We start from the raw sequence: 23,194 nt of genomic DNA on the forward strand, positions 1-23,194 counted from the left end.
CACACTTTCAGCTGCCTAGGCCTGAAGTTCTGGAATGTCATCCCAATTCTTTAGCTCTTTCTCCTTCAGTAAGAAATTCCTTCAAACCACCTCTCTGACCAAGCTTTTGGTCACTTGCCTCAAAATCTCACAAGACTTGTGTAAAATTACGCTCCTGTCAAGTCTCGTCTTGAGACATTATATCACATTTTGTTAGGGACTAGCTCAGAAACCCCAAACTATGTTATGAAGCCCAACTAGACCCCAATTTTTTTTTTATTTTAGCATTCATGTGAGGATAAAGTATTTCACTCCAGGTGTGATTCTGTTGACTCACCAGGAAGCTTTTACTAAAACAAACTTTATTTTAAGAATACAGTTTAAATACAATGAATGAATTAGCTTAACTTTAAACAATTGAAATACTTAAATATGACAATATATAATTCTTAACTGCTAATCTATCTCTATTAGACCCCATTGACTTAAACACCTCTTTAAAATGTGAAATTCCCCTAGTCACCACAGTTCAGTGCCTGTTCGGTTCAATGCACCTAACCAGCACGTCTTTCAGAATGTGAGAAGAAACTGGAGCACCCAGGGGAAACCCAAGCAGACACGGAGAGAACGTGCAAACTCCACACAGACAGTGATCCAAGCCACGAATGGAACCCAGGTCCCTAGCGCTGTGAAGCAGCAGTGCTAACTAACCACTGTGCTACCATGCCACCCCGCTTGGGTACCTTCTCCCCCTGGTTTGTGATTTGTATATTTGACGGGCGGCACAGTGGCACAGTAGTTAGTACTGCTGCCTCACAGCACCAGGCACCCAGGTTCAGTTCTGCTCTTGGGTCACTATCTGTATAAAATTTACACGTTCTCCCCGTGTCTGTGTGGGTTTCCTCTGGGTGCTCTGGTTTCCTCCCACAGTCCAAAGATGTGCAAGTTAGGTGCATTGAACATGCTAAATTGCCCCTTAGTATCAGGTGGACTAGCTAGGTAAATGCATGGGGTTATGGGGATAGGGCTTGGATGGGATTGTGGTTGGTGCAGACTCAATGGGCCGAATGGCCTCCTTCTGCACCATAGGTTCTTTGACTGTGAAGACAGACACAAAGGCATGTTGAGAAGAAATCCCAAGGGTCTAATTTGGGTTGTTTTCCATCAGCAGCTAATTAACATCTGTCAAATGAGGGAGCCAGCCAATAAAGAAGCTTGAGCATGTCAAAGAGAGGTGCCTTATTTAAAGGGCAGTCGTCAGCTTGCACGCAGTCCTCACATATTGGTCATTAGATAAGAGGCAGACCAGTGAGGCTATGAAGGAATGGCTGAAGGGTGGCTTCACATTTCCATGATGCCTCATTGATGGTGTTCCTACAGGCAATGAAGGAACAAAGAGAGACTTTGTTCCCAGAGGTTAAAAAGAGGTGACCAGCAAGCCTCATAAGGCATTGCTGGAGATGGCTGAGGACATCAGCAGCCATAGGTTGATTGTGTAAACCAGGGTGTAGTTCTGGAAGCACTTCAATAACTTGGTTTGGCATAGCAACGTGAGTGGCATTCATTAGAGACCTTGTGTAATCAGTCTTCAATGGAAAGTGCTTGTGTAAATCAGATTAAGGATTGGAGATGAAATGATCCAACTTTGTCTTAAATAAAGGCATATAATCCTACACGGTGGATTCCAAGGACAGCTCTCTGAAGAAATGAAACCCTACCTTAGTAAGAAAGATGAACTTAGTGTTGAGGACAGAATCATTCTTTGGAGGTTCCAAGTAATTGTTCTATTCCCAAGATGACGTCCAATATTAAAAGGACTACATAATAGCCACCCAGGAATATCCAAAATGAAAAACACTGGGCCCAATTTTGACTCTGACATCACAGACTTGGTGAAGAAATGTGACTTGTGCCAGGAAAATCAAACATGCCCTCCCTCAGCTTCCCTACACCCAAGGGTATGGGTACATGTTGACTTTGTGGGACCCTTTATGGTTGCATATTTTTAATCGGTAGAAGAACACTGCAATTGGTTGGAGGTGCACTGCATAGGTTCCACAGTGTCTCAGGCTATGATTGAGAAATTATGACAAAGCTTCAGTATACATAGAATACTGGATGTCCTGGATTCTGATAACCTGTGCTCTCCAATGGTACCTAACATGTCCGAACTGCACCTTTTCACCCGTTATCAAATGGATTGGCAGAACAGGCAGTTCAAAACTTCAAAGAAACAACATGCAACAGCCATGGAGACCAAACTAGCACAATGTTTGTTCGCTTACAGGGCCACACTGCACATAACAGCAGGTGTTGGCTAGGGGAGCTGTTAATGGGATGACAACTTTGCACCAGATTGAGCCTGCTATTCCCAAAACTTGGTACACAATAAAGGATGTTTAGTGACAAGAAACTGATGTTCGGCTGAATTACTACAGCAATTACTACACTATATCCTTTCTTAGGTAAAGAGATCAAAACTGCACACAATAATCCAGGTGTGGTCTCACCAATGCTCTGCACAACTGCAGTAAGACATCTTGCTTCTGTATTCATGTCCTTTTGAAATGAAGGCCAACATACCATTTGCCTTTCTAACTGCTTGCTGTACCCTGCACTCTTGCTTTCAGTGTACAAGGACACTCCAGTCCTTCTGTACATCAACATTTTCCAATCTTTTACCATTTAAATACCATTGTTTTTTCCTTCTGAAGTGATAACTTCACATTTATCCATGTTGTACTGTATTTGCCCATTCATTCAGCTTGTCTAAATCACCTTGAAGCCTCTTAACATACTTTTCACCACTCACATTCCCACCATGTTTTGTGTTGTCAGCAAACGTGAAAAAATATTACATATGGTTCCCCCATCCAAATCATTGATGAATATTGTGGATCACTACGGCCCAAGTATTGACCCCACTAGTCATTGCTTGTCACGTTAAAAAAGACCCACCTGCTAACCAATTCTCAGGATGTGGAGATGCCGGTGATGGGCTGGGGTAAACACAGTAAGAAGTCTCACAACACCAGGTTAAAGTCCAACAGGTTTATTTGTAGCAAACGCCACTAGCTTTCAGAACTGACTATTCCTTCGTCAGGTGGGTGGGAGTTCTGATCTCAATTCTCAATCCAGGCCACTACCCCCAATCACAGATGCACACTAACCTCTATGGGACTTTACCAAAAGAATCCTCAAAATCCAAATACATTGAATCTATTGGTTCTCCCTTACCCATTCTGCTAGCTGCATCCTCAAAACTTCAGTCGGTTTGTCAAACATGATTTCCCTTTCATAAATCCATGTTGACATTACCTTAATCCTGGTGATATTTTCTAAGTGTCCTGTTATCGCATCCTTTGTAATAGACTCTGACATTCTCTCTATCCCTAATATTAGGCTAACAAATCTGCAATGCTGTTTTCTCCCTTCTTCCTTTATTTAAGAGTGGGGCTGCATTTGCCATCCCATTATCTGCCAGGATTGTTCCTGAATCTGTAGAATTTTGGAACATGATAACCAACACATCCTCTATTTCCAAGAACATTGACTGTACATCCAAGTCCAATATATGCCAAAAAGAGCAGTGGCCTCATACCAAACTCAGGAAAACATGACTAATATGCTTCTCCAGCCTAAAAAAAATTGTCTACCATTATGCAGAGACATGGGACTTTGTTTACTATCACTTCAGTAAAGTCACCTGCTTATTGTGATCATCTTAGAGCTATTTTTAATCATTACCCACAGATTAAGGTTCTAAATGTTGTGATTATTTACAAAGGATTTACAGTACAGAAGCTGGATATTTGGCCCAACCATCAAGGCTGCTCTTTATGATACCGACAGCCTACTGCAACTCCCATGACCTCTTCCCTATCTTGTATAACTCTATTTCATTCTCCCTCAATCACTCTTAAAGATTCTCCTTAAATACATCAAAATAATGTGCTACAACCACACTGTGGCAGCATTCCACCATTTCTTCACATTTGACACATCAAACCCTTTTTTAATTTTAAACTTATTTCATCTTGGTCTCTTTTCAAGAGAAGCCAGCCCACGCTTCTCACTTTTTCCTGATATTTGATTCCTCTTAATTCTAGTAATATCTTTGTATTGTAAATCTTCGCTGCACTTTCTCCTATGTTTCAATTTTTTTTGCCGCATGGAGATCAGAACTGCACGTGGTACTCAAATATGGTCTAACCAGGAATTTAAACTTACTTCACTGCTTTTGTATTCTGTTCCTTTAGAAATGAACTCCAGTGCTTTCTTAACACTCTTATGGCCTTATCAATTTGTACTGTTATTTCTCGCAATTTACATTTCTACATTCTCTTTGCTCCTGTACCCCATTTAATTGCTTGTCTTCCAAGGACTAACTGGCCTCCATTTTCAGCCTCCCAAAATGAACTACCTACCTCACACTTTACCAACCTGTTTATATTTTTCTGTATTTTGGTACATTCCCTGTATTGTTCCTCCACAGTCACCAGCACCCACCTCCCTAACCAACATCACCAATCCAGTATTTCTCTGAATTTTGATATACATGCAGCAACTAAGTTCAAATCATTTATGCTCATGTTCAGTAATCATGGTCCTGCATGAATCCCTGTGGAATATCACTTTCCACTTTCTGCTCGTCCGAGAAACTTTACTGAACTTCGTGCCAACATGTACTAATGTGAATGAAGGCAATCAAATGGGTGGGGGAAACTGAAAAAAAAACTTACGTATCTAACACAGCAAATAGACAGGAAGCTGTAATAACCATTAGAAATGCTATATAAATATGAACAATGAAAAGAGAAACACCAAAAAGCACAGCACAGACAGGGACAAGGAAGATGGCTATTAATTCAGGGAGTGATTAGGCAGAATTTCCAATAAATCGCACCTAGTGGAGTGAAGGGATGGAGTTAAGGGATGGAATTGTACAAAAGGATATCAGACGAACAGGGAAATTGAAGTGTCCACAAGAGTATACTGGTAGAGTGGACCAAGAGCATGTGGTGATTAAAAGACAAGGATTTTAAATCTAATACTTCGGAGCAATGGAAGTTAGCAAGAATATGGTAGACAAGTAGACTTAGTATGGGGCAAGACAAGTGTTGCATTTTTGGGCAAGTAGTGGAGGATGGACGATGAGCTAGTAAGCACAGTTTAGAATAATCACGTCTGCAGGTGAAAAAAGTGTGTATGCATTTTAGTGACAATGAGGTTGAGACAAGTAATGCCACAGAAGTGGAAGTGCTCTTTGCAATGGAGAGGATGTAACATTTAGAAACTGAGCTATGCGCATTAAGATCACAAATAGCCTGGTTCAATCTGCAAACTGGGGGAAACTTGGCAGCAGTCGTTTACAATATTGTTAACGCTCTTGGCAATGAGATTGCAGGAGGTGTGGTTGAAGTATGTGTGGAAGCTTGCTGTTGCACATCTTATAGATTCTATATATTACAGCCACAAATTGCTGGCTTAAAAGGAATAGATTTCAAGTGTTATAACAACTATTCATCAAACATGCTGTGTCTCAGACAGTTTAGTTTCTTATTGCTGCAGTTACAAAAAGACAAATAATTCCATCACAAACCTGATTTATGCCTTGCAGACAACAGTCTGAAGGGTCAGAAACTGAGCCATACATCCAGCCTCTATCCTGGTAGCCAGTGTTGACATGCCTAGTTTCTGACCAATAGTGACACTCAGATTTGAGAAAACTTGATGTATACATGAGGGACTTGAATTGGCTGGGAAAAGGTAAATACTACATGAGGAGCCTGGTTAGAACAAAGAACAGTACAGCACAGGAACAGGCCCTTTGCCCTCTAAGACTGTGCTACGTATCCCTCTATTCCCTGCCCATTCATTTATCTATTCAGATACCTTTCGAACATTATTATACAATCTGCTTCCACCATCTCCTCTGGCAGCACGTCCAGGCATTCACCATCCTCTATGCGAAAAACTTGCTCCTTATATCTCTTTTAAACTTCCCTCCTCTCACTTTCAACCTATGCCCCTGATTAATTGATCCACAGGTCCTAGGGAAAAGACTCTGACTATCTGCTCTAGCCAAGTCTGCCATAATCTTGTAAACATCTATCAGGTCCCTTCTCATCCTCCAACGTTCCAACGAAAACAATCTAAGTTTGTTCAACCTTTCTTCATATTGCATATTTTCCAAACCAGCCAGCATCCTGGCAAATCTTTTCTGCACCCTTTCAAATGCATCATCATCCTTCTGGTAGTGTGGTGACAAGAAATATACACAATACTTCAAATGCGGCCTAACCAAAGTCTTAGACAGCTGCAATATGATTTTCCGATTCCTATACTCAACACCCCAACCAATGAAGGCCAGCATGCCTTATGCTGTCTTGACCACACTGTCCACCTGAATTGCTACTTTCAGGTTGCACAGCTAGATCCCTCTGTATGCTAATACTTCTAAGGGCTCTACCATTTACTGTGTACTTCCCTTCTGCAGTAGACTTTCTAAATCGCATCACCTTACATTTGTCCAGGTTAAATTCTGTCCACCATCTCTTGACCCAGGTCTCCAGCGACTTATTTCCTACTGTCTCCTCTGAAAATCCTCCTCACATCCACTACTACCCCAATTTTTGTATCATCTGCAAATTTACTAATGAGGCCACCTACATTTTCCTCCAAATTGTTTATATTAGAAACAACAAAGTCCCCAGCACAGATCCTTGTGGAACATCACTTGTGACAGGCCTCTAGTTAGAAAAATATCCTTCCACTGCTATGCTTTTTTCCAGATGTGAGGTGAATTGATAAAGTACATTGTCCTGTGTACAATTTGCATTGCCAAGCAACCTAACCTGAACGTCTTTGGAGCACCTGGAGGAAATCTATGCAAACATGGGAAGAATAGGGCGGCATGGTGGTTAGCACTGTTCCTTTACAGTCGCAGGGACTCAGGTTCGATTCCTGGCTTGGATCACTATGTGCAGTTTGCATGTTCTCCCAGTGTCTGTGTGGATTTCCTCTGGGCACTCTGGTTTCCTCCTACAGTCCAAGGAAGTGCAGGTTAGGTGGATTGGCAATGCTAAATTATCTATTGGTGTCAGAGGGAATTAGCAGCATAAGTATGTGGGGTTACAGGGATAGGGCCTGGGTGGGATTGCTGGCGGTGGAGGCTCAATGGGCCAAATGGCCTCCTTCTGCACTGTAGGGATTCTAATGTGCAAACTTCATATAATCACCCAAGGCCAGAATTGAACCCAGGCCCCAGTGAGGCAGCAATGCTAACCATTTTATGTCACTTTATATTATGTGAGGTGAACTAAATTTTTTATACAGTGCCATCTATGATTTTCAAAACATTCATAAGAACATAAGAAATAGGAGCAGGAGTAGGCCATCTAGCCCTTCGAGCCTGCCCCGCCATTCAATAAGATCATGGCTGATCTGTCGTGGCTCAGTTCCATATTCCCGCCCTCTCCCCATAACCCTTAATCCCCTCACTTATCAAAAACCCATCAACCCACGTCTTAAAAATATTTAGCGAGGCAGCCTCCACCACCTCAACGGGCAGAGAGTTCCAGAGATTCACCACCCTTTGAGTGAAGAAGTTCCTCCTCAACTCCGTTCTAAACCACCCCCCCTTTATCTTCAGGCTGTGCCCCCTAGTCCTACTGTCCTTTCTGAGCGGGAAGAGTCTCTCCGCCTCTATCCTATCCATCCCATTCATCATCTTATTCAGAGGTGGCCAAGTAGAACTACTCACTCAGCATTTTTGGCTTATGTTGTTGGAAAGCCACAGTTGAAAACTGTGTGCAAAGGTTGTTCTAACACTGCTGTATCCTGGGTTCCACTGTGTTAAGACTGGAGCTGTGCGTGCCATCTTCTACCGTGATTTACTTCATTCTCCAACATCATCCTCAAATAGATGCGACAGGCTTAGCAGAAAAGCTCTGTATCAATTGATTGTGTGACCATTTATTGCCGTCTATAAACTTTTGGTGTTTAGCACAATGACGAAGTCATTTATTTTGAGATCAGCAAACATTGTTTTGGAGAACTACCTCCATTTTGCTCCTAAAAACCTTCTATTGCCCATCTTCCTGCCAGGTTTGGCCTGCAAACTTGTGCAGTTCTCCAAGTGACATTTGGCCTTGCTAAGTCAGCATTCCCCAGGTACCTTTTTGGGAAAACCTCGAGTTTGCTTTCCCCAATGCCCCCAACCAAATCTAGCTGTGTTCTGGTTAAAAAAAAAAATTATAATGCAGCTTCAATAGGCTGGCACCATTACTTCTCCTGCCACATTCCTTTATACTTCCCACTGGAGCAAGGTTCATCTCCAAGCTTGACAGTGACAGGGAATGAGTTATCTTCCAGCATGCACAATTAAAAGTAGTAATTGTATCTAATTTTGCAGCTGTTGATACAGTGGTCTGCTTAATAGGTGCCAAGTTTCAGGCAGCTGGATATTTCCTTAGTCTGTCACATTCAGCATAGCACTCATGCCATACCATTTGTCAGATGTGTTAATTGTCAGAGGTAGTAAAACACAAGACTGAAAACAGACCAAGATCATTTATTCTTGCCAAGATGCTGTATTATGTACAGTGCTTTGACTTTTGCTTATTATATCAGAGTTGCAACAGAGAAATGTGCAGTTAACACGAAAAATGGGACTGTTCATAAACAGATGAGACGATGGTATTTAACTTATAACACAAGTACACTTGGAAGTATCATACACAAGTTTATATAACTACAAAATGTTTATTAACCATTATGCATAAAGTATTTTTTCCATAAGTATGTAATTACCTATGCAAAAAATAGTTTTCTTACTAAACAGGGGTTACCTTGTATAAAAAGGCAACCAGCAACAAAATAAAAATTTCTACTTTCACAGACTACATACTTACGTAAAATAGTCATTTCCTCCGATTAACATACTTATTTATGAAATACATTCAAACTGTTACTGGCTAAGAGATATTACATTCTTGTCCCTGATTTATTTTTTCTTCACAGGCACAGATAGTAACACAGCTTACTATCAGTATGTTAGGTCTCAGTGTAAAAAACATGGCTGGTTGACTACGTATCAGTCAACAAATTACAAAAAATAAAATTGAGGGTAAGAACGCAGTATAAATTTACAAACAATTAAGGTCTTTTAAAATAACCTGCCAAAACATTGTGCTGGTCTAGTTTTCAGTTACTGCATAACAGTGTAAACCTCTGTCTGATCCCTTCAAGGGTGACAGTATTAGCCTGGTTGATCATATGACAAAAATCATACGTACAAGATTGATTGCTCCACTGGAGCATAGGAAGAGCCAGGTAAGAATAGTCACAGGGTTTGCTGAAGCAAGAATACCTGTTCACTCAAAAATCCTTCTAGTAATCTAGAAGCTTTGCATAAACGTTTTAGTACAGTAAAATCCTGATGCAGATATCCTTTGGATTTTAGCTATTTTGGTACCAGAAGATTAAAAGCAGTTATGGATTAACAGAAACCTGCAAATGGAACACTGCAACACTGCTGCATTTTAACATCAGAAAAAAAGGTATGTGTCCTGTATTTAACAGCAGATTAAATGTCAAAAAGAATTATAACAGCATTTACAGAAATTAAACTTACTCACATCCTTTGACACTGATTAAAATACAGACCCATTTCAAATACTACATCGCAGGATGAAACTGTACATTTTTCTTGGTTTAAAAGTCATTAAATAGCAGTACGGCCACTCCTCTTTAAGAGGAATCCTAAAATGATTTCACATAATGGAGGATTTTGGTGGCTTTCAAGATCATCATTTCCATCAGGTGGATGAAAGCGAAAGAATTTTCTGCTAGTATTTTCCATGCTTCAATCTCTCAATGTGATAACAAAGCTTCAAAGCTGGGCCCAACTTCAGTCCCATATATTTCATTATCATGTCACTTCGCAGTAAAAGTAACGCCTTCCCATCAATTTCCTGCAATATACCAGAAAATACATGTTAAAGCATTAAAGTACGTTTAGACAACAGATTCTAGCCTAGACACAGGGCTGACAACTACGTGCGTTTCAAAAAATGTCAAATAGCTCTGAAAAATACTTGCATGTTTTCTGAAGAGATCGGCATGTGGTGCTAAAGCCTGGGGATCTGCTTCCCTAACAAACTTCATAACTTCTTCAATAGACCAAGTGGAAGGATCTTTGCTATTAGTTCTTGGGGATTCGCGTTCTGTCGAATGAAGATCAGGTCCGGTAGTAGAACTTGCAGCTATGTCAAAAAAAAAATCAACATGAACACAAGCCTAAACATTCATTTCTACTGTGGACAAATTCAACTGTTTTTTGGGTTAAAAGAAAATCACCTCAGGTAAGGACACCAGAACTGCACACAATACTCCACATGTGGTCTCACCAAATCTGTATACAATTGCAGCAAAACATCCCTATACTCAAATCCTCTCACCATGAAGGCCAACATACCATTTGCTTTCTTTACTGCCTGCTTACTTTCAGTGACTGATGAACAAGGACACCAAAGTTTTGTTGAATATCCATCTCCTTCAATTTACACCTATTTAAGTAATAGTCTGTCTTCCTATTATTGTTACTAAAGTAAATAACCTCACATTTATCCACATTATACTGCATTTGCCATGTGGATGCCCACACACACAGCTTGTCCAAATCACGCTGAAGCATCTTTGCATCCTCCTCACAGCTCACCCTCCCATCCAACTTTGTATCATCTGCAAATGTGGAGATATTACATTCAATTCTCTCTTCCAAATCATTAATGTATAACAGTTGTGGTCTTAGACAGATCACTGCAAAACCCCATTAGTCACTGACTGCCAACACTTTGCTTCCTATCTGCTAACCAGCTTTCTATCCATTTTAAGACTTTACCTGCAATCCCATGTGCTTTAACTTCACATTGTCCGTAATGTGAGACCTTGTCAAAAACGTTCTAAAGATCTAAATAAACAACATCCACTGGTTCTCCTTGATCAACTCTCCTAGTTACATCCTCAAAAAATTCCCTTTGATAGATCCATGCTGACTGTGTCTGATTGTACTACTGCCTTCTAAATATTGAGTTACAAAATACTTGATAATAGACTCTAGCCACTTTCCCAGTATCGATATTAGACTCACTGGTCCATAGTTCCGTTTTCTCGCTACCTCCTTTTTTGAATAGCGGGCTTACATTTGCTACCCTCCAATCTGTAGGAACTATTCCAGAGTCCAACGAACTTTGAAAATGAACATGGATCTACTATTTCCAGGGCCATTTCCTTGAGTACTCTGGGATGAAGGTCATCAGGACTGGAGATTTATCCACCTTCAATCACATTAGCTTCCTCAAAACAAGTTCTCTACTAACTTCCTTCAGTCGTCACTTAAATGTTTCTCTCAGCACTCCTGATACATTGCTTCAGTCTTCACAAAGGAAGACATGAATAAAGTACAAATTTAATTCCTTAGCCATTTCTTTAACCAGTTATGAATTCTCCTGTTCCTGACTGTAAAGGGCCTACATTCATTTTTGTCAATCTTTTCTCTTTACATATCTATAGAAACTTTGTCAGTTTTTATATTCCCTGCTAGCTTACTTTCATACTCCATTTTTCCCTTCTTAATCAATCCCTTGGTCCTCCTTTGCTGAATTTTAAACTGCTCCCAATCCTCAGGCCTATTGCTTTTCTTGCCAATTTATATGCTTCTTCCTTGAATCTGATGCCCTAATTTCCCTTGTAAGCCATGGTTTGGCCACAATTTCCTTACCACTCTTGGACCAAACAGGGACAACTACTTCTGGAGTTCATCTATCTGTTCTTAAATGCCTGCCATTGGCTATCCACTGTCTTTCCTTTCAGTAATCTTTCCAGTCCATCCTGGCCGATGCAAACCTCATACCATCAGAACAACCTTTGAGATTCAGGATCCTGGTCTTAGAAGCAATCTCGTTGCACAACACCATGTCCAAGATGGCCTGCTACTTGTTGGCTCCTCAACATATTGCTCCAGAAAACCATCCCGTACGCACTCTAGAAATTCCTCCTCTATTGTACTGTGACTAATTTGACTCTCAATCTATATGCAGATTAAAGTCACCCATAATCACAGATGTTCCTTTAACACATGCATCTCTGGTTTCCTGTCTAATGCTTTTTTTCAACATTACCATTACTGTTTGACAGTCTGTATACCAACCCCACCAATGTTTTCTGCCCCTTGTTTCTTAACTTGATCCATACAGATTCCACATCATCTATGCTAATATCTTTCCTCAATATCATATCAATATCATCTTTAATCAACAATGCAGCTCATCTTTTCCTTTCGTCCGTCTTTCCTAAACACCGAATAGCCCTCAATGTTTAGTTTCCATTCTTGCTCACCTTGGAGCCACGTCTCCGTAATTCCAACGATATCATACCCCTTTACATCTATCTGTGCAACTAATTCATCCATTTTATTTCGAATGCTCTGAGCATTCAAGTACAAAACTTTAAGGTGGGTACTTTCAAATGTTTCTTTTTTTCACTCGGTTCTTATCTGACTCTTGATTTCTCTGCCTATCATTTTCTTTATTCCCCTCGCGGTCTTTTCCTCTTGTTCTTAATTCCTCCTGCCTGAATCCTTGCAAAGGTTCCATCCACCTGCCATATTGGTTTAAACTCTCCCCAACCACTCTAGCAAGTATCCCTCAGCCCTCCCTGCCAAGGACATTAATTCCAATCCTGCCCAGATGTAACCCGTCCAATTTGTACAGGCCCAACCTGCCCCAGAACCAGCTGCAATGCCCTAGGAATCTGAAACCCTCCCCCTCACACCATCTTTTCAGCCACATATTCATCCTATGTATTCTGCTGTTTCTACTCTGACTAGCATATGGCACAGGTAGTATTCCCGAGATCACTACCTTTGGGGTCCTACTTTTCAGCTTGCTTCCTAGCTCCCTATATTCTACTTTTAGGACCTCATACCTTTGGTACAAACCAAATAGGTTAGAAAAAGTGTATATGACCACTGACTGTTTGCCCTCCCCCTTCAGAATGTCCTGCAGCCCTCCGAGACATCCTTGACCCTAGCATCAGGGAGGCAACATACCATTCTGGAGTCTTGTTTGTAGCCATAGAAATGTCTATCTATTCCCCTTACAACTGAATCCCCTATAACTATTGCAATTCCACACTTTTTACTTCTCTTCTGTGCAGCAGAACCAACTATGGTGCAATGGATTTGGCTGTTGCTGTTTTTCCTTGAAAAGCAATTCCCCTCAAAAGTATCCCAAATGGTACATTTGTTTTGCAGGGGAATAACCATAGGGGGATTCCTGCACTGCCTGCCTAGCTGTCTGGTGGTCACCCATTCCCTTCCTGCCTGTGGAGTGACCACCTCTCTATACATGCTATCTACAATACTCTCCGCCTCTTGAATGCTCCAGTGTCCCCAGCTGCAACTCCAGCTCCAAAACCCAAGCTTCCAGGAGCTGAGCTGGAAACACTTCCTGCTAGCCTCGGGCACTGGAAAAGTTCCTGGCCTCCCACTCTAAGCATTAATATAGCTTGGAGCTCTCCTGTTATTTCTTACCTCTTTAAATTAAACTTAGGCTGGGTCTCTGAATTACTACTTCATTGACAATACCATTACACCACTGCATCACCGTGTATTATAGGGCCTCTTTCAGATTCAGCAAGTAGCTGGTTGCTGTCAGCATACCACAAGGTTGTTATATTCTTGCCTCCAACCTTTACCCTGCAAGTACATCCATCTCTCCGAATATTTCTTGTGTCCAGATGAAATAGTTTTGGTAATAATACATAATATTGTGGTGCTCCTCTCTTCACTTGAAAGATATCTGCTTGTCTATCTTTTAAGCTGATGCTTACAATTTGCTGCCAACATAGGTTTTGGATAAATTTCATATCATTGTTATCAATGCCCAGCTGCATGATTAGCTTTTGATGGTAAACATGACTGAGCACTACATATGTTTGTACAGCCACACTGTGATGGAACAAAACCTAATGCTATATACTTTTATAAAAATATACCCCGATTGCTATTTCTTAATTTTATACCCCTGCTGAATTAGGATCATTAATATGCCTGATTGTCCGAGTAACCAGAATAAAAGAAGCTGCCTCAGTGTCAGAAATGTCTCATCTTGTTATTTCTGAGAAGCTACTAACAGACTACCTAATTTTAATGGGAGCTACATGAAGACCATTTGCGATTGAGAGACCAGGCGTGCCCTCAGAGTCAGAGAGTCTACAACAACAATGGCCTCCCAAACATTCCTTTTAACTCAATGGTGACAAAGTTAGCAGTTCTGAAGACCAAGCCATATTCAGACACCAGATAAAAAAGGTTGAAGACCTTGTGGGTAGTTAAGAACATAAGAACGTAAGAAATAGGAGCAGGAGTAGGCCATCTAGCCCCTCGAGCCTGCCCCGCCATTCAATAAGATCATGGTTGATCTGTCGTGGCTCAGTTCCACATTCCCGCCCTCTCCCTATAACCCTTAATCCTCTTGCCTATCAAAAACCTATCAACCCGCGTCTTAAAAATATTGAGCGAGGCAGCCTCCACCACTTCAACGGGCAGAGAATTCCAGAGATTCACCACCCTTTGAGTGGAGAAGTTCCTCCTCAACTCCGTTCTAAACCGCTCCCCCCCCCCCCACCCTTATCCTGAGGCTGTGCCCTCTAGTCCTACTGTCCTTTCTGAGCGGGAAGAGCCTCTCCACCTCTATCCTATCCATCCCATTCAACATCTTATACGTCTCAATGAGATCTCCCCTCATTCTTCTAAACTCTAACGAGTACAAGCCTAGTTTATTCAGCCTCTGCTCATAGTTCAACCCCCTCAACTCCAGAATCAGCCTAGTAAACCTCCTCTGCACTCCCTCCAAGACCAAAATATCCCTACGTAAGTGCAGCGACCAAAACGGCACACAGTACTCCAGCTGCGGCCTCACCAGTGCCCTATACAGCCGCAGCAAGACCTCCCTACTTTTATATTCAATCCCCCTCGCTATGAAGGCCAGCATCCCATTCGCCTTCCTGACCACCTGCTGCACCTGCAGACTGGGTTTTTGCGACTCATGCACAAGGACCCCACGGTCCCTCTGCACCGTCGCATGCTGCAGTTCTTTGCCATGTAAGTAATAGTCTTTCCTACCATTATTCCTACCAAAGTGGACAACCTCACATTTGCCAACATTAAATTCCATTTGCCAGTTCCTGGCCCATTCGCCCAGCCTACTTAGATCCTTCTGCAGACTCTCCACACCCTCCGCACAATTTGCCGTTCCACCAATCTTGGTGTCATCAGCAAATTTCGACACCATACACTCGGTTCCCTCCTCCAGATCATCTATATAAATGGTGAATAGCTGAGGCCCCAGCACCGACCCCTGAGGCACTCCACTAGTCACCAACCGCCAATCCGAACAGCACCCATTGACCCCCACTCTCTGCCTCCTATTTGACAACCAATCCTCTGTCCACGCTAACACCCTACCCCCAACTCCATGCCCCCTGACCTTCTGCAATAACCTGTGAGGCACCTTGTCAAACGCCTTCTGAAAATCAAGACAGACCACATCCACCAGCTCTCCTCTATCCACCGCCCTAGACACATCCTCATAGAACTCCAATAAGTTCGTCAGACATGACTTCCCCTTAACGAAACCGTGCTGCGTCTGCTCTACCAAACAATTCTCCTCAAGATGCCTTGCTATTTTCTCCTTGATCACGGATTCTAACATTTTTCCTATAACAGACATTAAACTAACCGGCCTATAATTCCCCGCCTTTTGCCTGCCACCCTTCTTAAACAACGGCATAACATTAGCCGTTTTCCAATCTTCCGGCACTTCCCCGGAATCCAGCAACGTTTGGAAAATAATCACCAAGGCATCCACTATCACCTCTGCCATTTCCTTTAGAACCCTTGGATGCATTCCATCCGGTCCTGGGGACTTGTCCACAATCAGTCCCTCCAGTCTGTCGAGCAGTTAAGGCCAATTGACTCAATACTCTGGCTTGTTAAACATATTAATATTGCCTTCCTGAACTGCAAGTCAGTTTGTTGTATTAACATCTGATTAGCAAGCCACACTGACATGGGAGGCACGGTGGCAAGCACTGCTGTCTCACTGTACCAGGGACCTGGGTTCGATTCCTGGCTTGGGTCACTGTGTGGAGTCTGCACATTCTCCCAGTGTGTGCATGGGTTTCCTCCAGATGATCCAGTTTCCTTCCGCAGTCTGAAAGATGCGCTGGTGAGGTGCACTGGCTATGCTGAATTCTCCCTGTGTACCCGAACCTATCTATTCCCCTTACAACTGAATCCCCTATAACTATTGCATTCCCACACTTTTTACTCCTCTTCCGTGCAGCAGAACCAACCATGGTGCAACGGATTTGGTGTTGCTGTTTTCCCTTGAAAAGCCATTCCCCTCAATAGTATCCCAAACGGTACTTTTGTTTTGCTGGGAAACAGCCACAGGGGTGCTGCTGGCGTGTGGTGACTAGGTGATTTTCACAATAACTTCATAACAGCGTTAATGTAAGCCTACTTGTGACACCAGTAAATAAACTTAAAAGGAGAATCTCTGGTGAGGTTGGACAATAGGCAATCTACTCTGCTTCTGCTGAAAGTTCTGCACTATTGTCTACAAATTGAAACATCACTACATCTCTATTTTATCTTGTGAAGTTTACACTACTAGAAAAGCTAATCTTACCACCACTGGTTTTATAGCCACTGATCTCTGAAGGAATTCCTCATGGAATGTTGATTCTGGACCACACGTGAACCAATATTTATTTTCTGTGGTCTCTTTACTGTAAAACCTTATTTTCTTTATTTTTCCTTTTACTGTTTGTGTGCAGCGGCAGATGTTCTGAACCCTCCTTTACAGTTTCTTGAAGATGCACAATGAAGTAATCTGTTTAAGTTCATCCTATCTTAAGTTTGCTGCAGAGTAATAGCAGGAATTGGATCACACAAAAACCATGGGGGTGAGGTACATGCCCCTGCTTATTAAAAAGGAAACAAATCAAAAAACCCTTCAGTCATGGATGCAATGCATGCCACCACCCCTGTAACACATACACACACATGCACGCATGAATTAAATTATGAGGACATGTTGGATAAAATTGAGTTGCATTTTCTTTAATTAGAGATCTCAATCTTCCAAATTTAAGTGTTTCACACTACAAAAGGATTGAACATAACAGGTACAGAGAAGTTATTTCAGCTGATGTAGGAATTCCAGAAAAAGGAGGTAAAATTTTTTAAACTAAGGGCTAGCCCATTGTGGAGTAAAATCAGGAGACATTATTTCACAAAGGCTAGTGGAAACTTGAATTCCCACCACCATAAGATGTGTATGCAAGGTCAAATAGCAGCTTTAAGACTGGAACAACAGATTTTTAATCAGGATAGACAGATATGATCAAATGTAGTAAATGGAGTCTAAGTACAGGGCAGTCATGATCTACTTAAATGGCTCAAAAGATTGTCCATCTCTTCTCAAGTTCCTATGGTCCTTCTCATGTGCCTTTAAGCTGAAACAGAATTGCAACATTGCATACGTACCTCCAAATTTAAAAAAAAAAGTGGCAAATGTTTTATTTCTGATGCGTAAGTTTCAAACAGCCAGGCCATCTGCTTCATTTCAAGAGCACAAAGCAAAAATAGTTTGTAAGTATATGCCAGATGGTTACACTGCGGAAGCGCATTTACCTTCAACTCAACTATTCCCCAACTGAATTGGAGGATCATCATGATATTTCTGCTTTGTTTAGATGATTAAGGAATTAGTTAACATGCGTCATGTAACACTCTCATCTAGACACACTGTTAATACTGTCCAACAGTTGAATGCTTTATTTTGTATAACATCAGCCTTTCATCTCTCTCTACAATTTAAACAAGATATTTCTCTTTCCCCACACAAAGTAATGAATCCAATGGATCAATCGAAAGAGAGAATGTGATCAAAAAGGAATTATTTCATTTTCTTCAATCAAAGCATATTCTAACATATTACAATGATACATTTATTTAAGCTTCCTCCTCAAGTAGTTGGATTAGTCTTTTCTCTACACTTCTGAAGTATGAGGGGGGTTGATCAGAAGTGAGAGATAAAATTTTCTATGTTTTGGAAATGAGTGCTTTGCATGATGTGTGTGTGTCTCTGAGCACATCTGAGAATTTTCACTTATAGATTTGACTTAAACCTTGCTTCCTGTTATAATAGCAGAATAAAAATCGCTGTATTGATGTGATGACCTCGTGCAGTGTAAATGTAAAAGTACAATTGATTATTTGGGTAATTTCAGAGGACTAGCTTCAGGTTACCAAAGTTACAAGTTCATTTTATTCATTCCCTTTACTGAATTTTCTCCCTCCTTAACAATTGTAGTCGTGTAATGTTCGGCCTTCTACGGTTCCATCTAACAGCTTTGAAGGTCCTCTGATTTTGTGCTGTGGAGTGCCAATTCTTCTTAGATACTATTATGTATTTAACTTCAATAACGTAATTTGTCATGGAGCGCAGAATAAATTGGAATATTTTAACCAGGTAACTTAGGAATAAATTACAACAATACATAAATTACCACATGGAAACAGGCTGCTTAACCCTATTGCATCTTTTTATTTCTCTTTCTTTCCTGCCTCTAACCCTTAGTTCACCAAAACATGTTATGCAATAAGATGTAATGCTACTACAAAAGGAATGCTGCAGAATCTAATTACCCACCTTCTATTCTTCTTTGCATACGGGTTCTGTTGACATCATAGTAACCATTATTTGCTGAATTTGAAGTCTGTCTTCGCAAAGTGGAGTTTGAGGTAGAGCCTGAGGGTACAACAGAACTTCTGAAAAAAAATTTATTTCCTGAGTTACGATATTCACTTGAATTTCGTTGAGGGGGGCTAGGTGGTTTAACAGAATTCAGGGCAGAATCCAAGGACTCCGAATATTTGTGTTCCTTTGGTATAACATTCTCTTCTGCGGGCAATGTTTCTGCTGAAGGCAAAGTAAAATAAAAAAATCTATGAAAAACATTTGAAATAGAATATCTTTCCACTGAATCACCATCTTTCACAAGAAGCAAATTTCACACATGTAAATCTGTGCATAATCTTTATTCTTGATTGGCTTTTTTCATGATATGTGGCTAGCCTTTCTATTGATTGTACAAATAGTAAAAATTACTTAATTATGTAGTGTATTACAAATGACTTCCTCACACATTAGCTCACTTAAATATGATGGAAATGAATAAATGTTAATTTTCTCAGTTGAAAAAATTAACACCACCAAATTACTCCCTTGCCTCCTTCCCAAAAGCACTGGTTTCAGAAGTATGGTTTCATTAATAAGAAGGAAGATTTGCAGAAATTTCTTACTAGGAGAAATGTTAAGGCTCGGTTTGCCCCACAAAGTGTGAGTAAAGCAAAGCTCATTGCACTTTTTAAGGGGAAATTGCGTAATTACCTAAAACCTAGGGAGATACAGGGCTATGAGAAGTGAGCTGGTAGCAGAATTAACTTTTTGATTGTTCTAACAAAGAGATTTTGTAGATTTGATGGCTTGGATTGCCATTTTCTGTGCTATAAACTCCCATGTCTCCTGCACTTAGCACATTGAGAATTCTCAAATGTGTAAACTTTAACTGGAGTGACTGCTTGCAAGGTATTGGGAGGTGTGCAGTCACATTAAATTGATTGCATTTTATATGCACACAGTCACAGAATGTCGACTGAAGCTGCTGCAAGTGAGCCCACTGAACCATGTTGTTCTCAATCCTGTTGTATTGTTTAGCCTAGAATTGCCTTGTTTGGAACCTGTTGACTGAAGTGATTGGAAGTGGGAGGAGAGCAGAATAATCTGCTGTACTACATTATTCCAGGGCCTGTTACAAAGTGGCTTATGGATCTCAGTGGCACAAAGGCAACAGAAAGCTAGTAAAGATTTACCAGAAAATAAACTTCTGGGTGCAGGTGTAAGGAAGGTACACACATTTGCAACAACACACCCATAATTTTATTGGCTGGCAATTTTTAAAAAATTCTTTCATGGGATGAATGTCACTAGAAAGGCTAGCACTTACTGCCTATCCCTAATTGCAGCCCATGTGGTATAGATATACCAACAGTGCTGTTAGGAAGGGAGTTCCAGAATTTTGTCTCAGAAAGCAACAGGATGGCAGTATAGTTCCAATTCATGATGGAAGTGACTTGGAGAAGGACTTGCAGGTGGTGGTGTTTCAATGTCTTTGCTGCCTTTGGTCTTCCAGATGGTCAAGGTTGTGGGTTTGGAAGATGCTGCAAGAACCATAGGAAAGTTACAGCACAGAAAGTGGCCAGGCATCCCATCATATCTGGGCCAGCCAAAAAAAAAATAGCCACTCATTGTAATCCCACTTTCCAGCACCTGGTCAGTAACCTATCTACAAGAGAGGGGTGTCGTAATAGGCCTAATTTTAGGGAGAGAAGCCGGGCAGGTGGTAGAAGTGTCAGTGGGAAACATTTCAGTGACAGTGACTGTAAGCTGGTAAAACTTAAAGTAGTAATGGGAAGGACAAAGATGGACTGCAAAAGTTCTGAATTGGGAGAAAGCCAATTGTTTATATAAGACAAGATCTGGCCAAAGCAGACAGAGGATAGCTACCTATAAGAAAATCCACGTAGAACAGAGGGCACCATTCAAAAAGGGAAGAGATAAGAGTACAGGATCAACATGTCCCATAAAGTCCAGAGAACTCTGGATGTCATGAGATATACAGGGTTGGGTATAATATGAGATTAAAAAGCGGACATGCAGTTTTACAGCACAAAAAGAGGCCCTTCAGCCTGTCATGGCTGAGCTGGCCATCAATTTCATTTTCTAGCACTTAGACTTGTATGCTATACTAATTCAAGTACTCAGCTAAACGCTTGTTCAATGTTTTGTTGGTTCCACCTTAACCAACCTTTCAGGCAGTGAGCTTCAGATTCTCACTAGCCTGTGGATGAAACAGGTTTTCCTTAAAACCCCTCTAAATCTCTTGTGCCTCATCTTAAATCTGTATGCCCTGCTTATTGACCCCTCAAGGGGAAGCGTTCTTTCTTATCTATTAGAACATAGAACACTACAGCACAAACAGGCCCTTCGGCCCACGAGTTGCGCTGAACACATCAACACCTACCAATCTATAGACCTATCTATAACCCCCAATCCCATTAAACCCCATATACTCATCCAGAAGTCTTTTAAAAGACCCCAGCGAGTTCGCCTCCACCACCACTGACGGCAGCCGATTCCATTCACTCACCACCCTCTGAGTGAAAAACTTACCCCTAACATCACTTCTGTACTTGCCTCCCCGCACCTTAAATCTGTGTCCTCTCAGAGCGACCATTTCAACCCAGGGAAATAGCCTCTGAGAATCCACCCTATCTATTCCTCTCAACATTTTATATATTTCTATCAGGTCGCCTCTCAACCTTCGTCTCTCCAGGGAAAAGAGTCCCAGCTCCCTCAACCTAACTTCATAAGGCATGCCTCCCAGTCCAGGCAACATCCTTGTAAATCTCCTCTGTACCCTTTCAATAGCTTCTACGTCTTTCGTATAGTGAGGCGACCAGAACTGCGCACAGTACTCCAAATGAGGCCTGACAAGGGTCTTATGAAGTTGCAGCATTACCTCCCGACTCCTAAACTCAATCCCTCGATTAATGAAGGCCAGTACACCATACGCCTTCTTGACCACATCCTCCACCTGCGAGGCCAATTTAAGAGTCCTGTGGACCCGGACCCCAAGATCCTTCTGCTCTTCAACACTACTAAGTCTCTTGCCCTTGATAGTGTACTCGTTCATCCCGTTGGTTCTGCCAAAATGGACGACTACGCATTTATCCGCGTTGAAGTCCATCTGCCACTTCTCCGCCCAGTCCTGCATCCTATCTATGTCCTGCTGCAACTTTTGACATCCTTCCAGACCATCCACAACACCACCGACCTTCGTGTCATCAGCGAACTTACTAACCCATCCCTCCACTTCCTCATCCAGGTCATTTATGAAAATGACAAACAGCAAGGGTCCTAGAACAGATCCCTGAGGCACTCCACTGGTGACTGACCTCCATGCAGAAAAAGACCCATCCACAACCACTCTCTGCCTTCTGTACACAAGCCAGTTCTGGATCCACAAGGCCAAAGGCCCTTGGATCCCATGCCCTCTCACCTTCTCAAGAAGTCTTGCATGGGGGACCTTATCAAACGCCTTGCTGAAGTCCATGTACACCACGTCCACGGCACTTCCTTCGTCAATGTGTTCAGTCACATTATCGAAGAACTCAACGAGGCTCATAAGGCACGACCTGCCCTTGACAAATCCATGCTGACTATTCCTGACCATGTCAAACCTCTCCAAATGCTCGTAAATCTTGTCCCTCAGAAGCCTCTCCATCAGCTTACCAACCACTGAGGTCAGACTCACCGGTCGGTAATTTCCCGGGCTGTCCCTGTTCCCTTTCTTGAAAATAGGAACTACATCCGCAATCCTCCAATCTTCCGGAACCTCTCCCGTCTCCATTGACGACGCAAAGATCATCGCCAGGGGCTCTGCAATCACTTCCCTCGCCTCCCACAGTATCCTGGGGTACATCCCATCTGGTCCCAGCGACTTATCTATCTTGATAGAATTCAAAAGTTCCAACACATCCTCCTCCTTAATATCCACATACTCAATCTTTTCCATCTGCTGCAAATCCGTAGCAAAATCTCCCAGATCAGCTTCCACTGTGAATACTGAGGCAAAGTACTCATTAAGCACCTCTGCCATTTCTTCTGGTTCCACACAGACCTTTCCCCCTTCACCTTTTATAGGTCCTATCCCTTCTCTTCTCATCCTTTTACCTTTCACATATTTATAGAAGGCCTGAAACACTAGAGCCCAGGCAACATGCTGGTGAATCTCTTCTACATTTTCTATAGTTCACATTCTTCCTACAGGGCTGTGACCAGAACTGCAAACAGTACTCCAGCTGTGGCCTAACAAATGTTTTGTGCAGCTCCATTATAATCTTCCTGCTCTTATATTCTGTGCTTAAGGCAACATAGACAAGTATCCAAAATGCCTTAACCACCTTATCTACCTATCCAGCTACCATTTAGCTTTCCAACTAATGCTGTACCTG

At 41.8% G+C, this 23,194-nt stretch overlaps 1 protein-coding gene across 8 annotated transcripts in view; it reads right to left on the bottom strand.

Annotated features, from left to right (window-relative positions):
* Positions 1 to 8,534: 8,534 nt before the first annotated feature.
* LOC145353367 (sex comb on midleg-like protein 2) overlaps positions 8,535 to 23,194 on the bottom strand; it is a 193,426-nt gene continuing 178,766 nt past the window's right edge. For 6 of the 8 annotated variants that reach the window (XM_080204062.1, XM_080204058.1, XM_080204055.1 and 3 more), the window contains 3 exons: positions 18,768 to 19,037; positions 10,084 to 10,247; positions 8,535 to 9,956 (listed from right to left, as the gene is read on the bottom strand). In XM_080204062.1, the coding sequence (XP_080060188.1) occupies positions 9,831 to 9,956; positions 10,084 to 10,247; positions 18,768 to 19,037 (560 nt within the window). In that variant the 3' untranslated portion in view covers positions 8,535 to 9,830. The remainder of the gene's footprint in view (positions 9,957 to 10,083; positions 10,248 to 18,767; positions 19,038 to 23,194) is intronic. The other 2 variants (XM_080204060.1, XM_080204057.1) reach the window with 2 other exon arrangements.

Source organism: Carcharhinus amblyrhynchos, chromosome 15 (genome assembly GCF_965287045.1).
Source record: "Carcharhinus amblyrhynchos chromosome 15, sCarAmb.v2.hapA, whole genome shotgun sequence".
In the NCBI taxonomy this organism is placed as follows: Eukaryota; Metazoa; Chordata; class Chondrichthyes; order Carcharhiniformes; family Carcharhinidae; genus Carcharhinus; species Carcharhinus amblyrhynchos.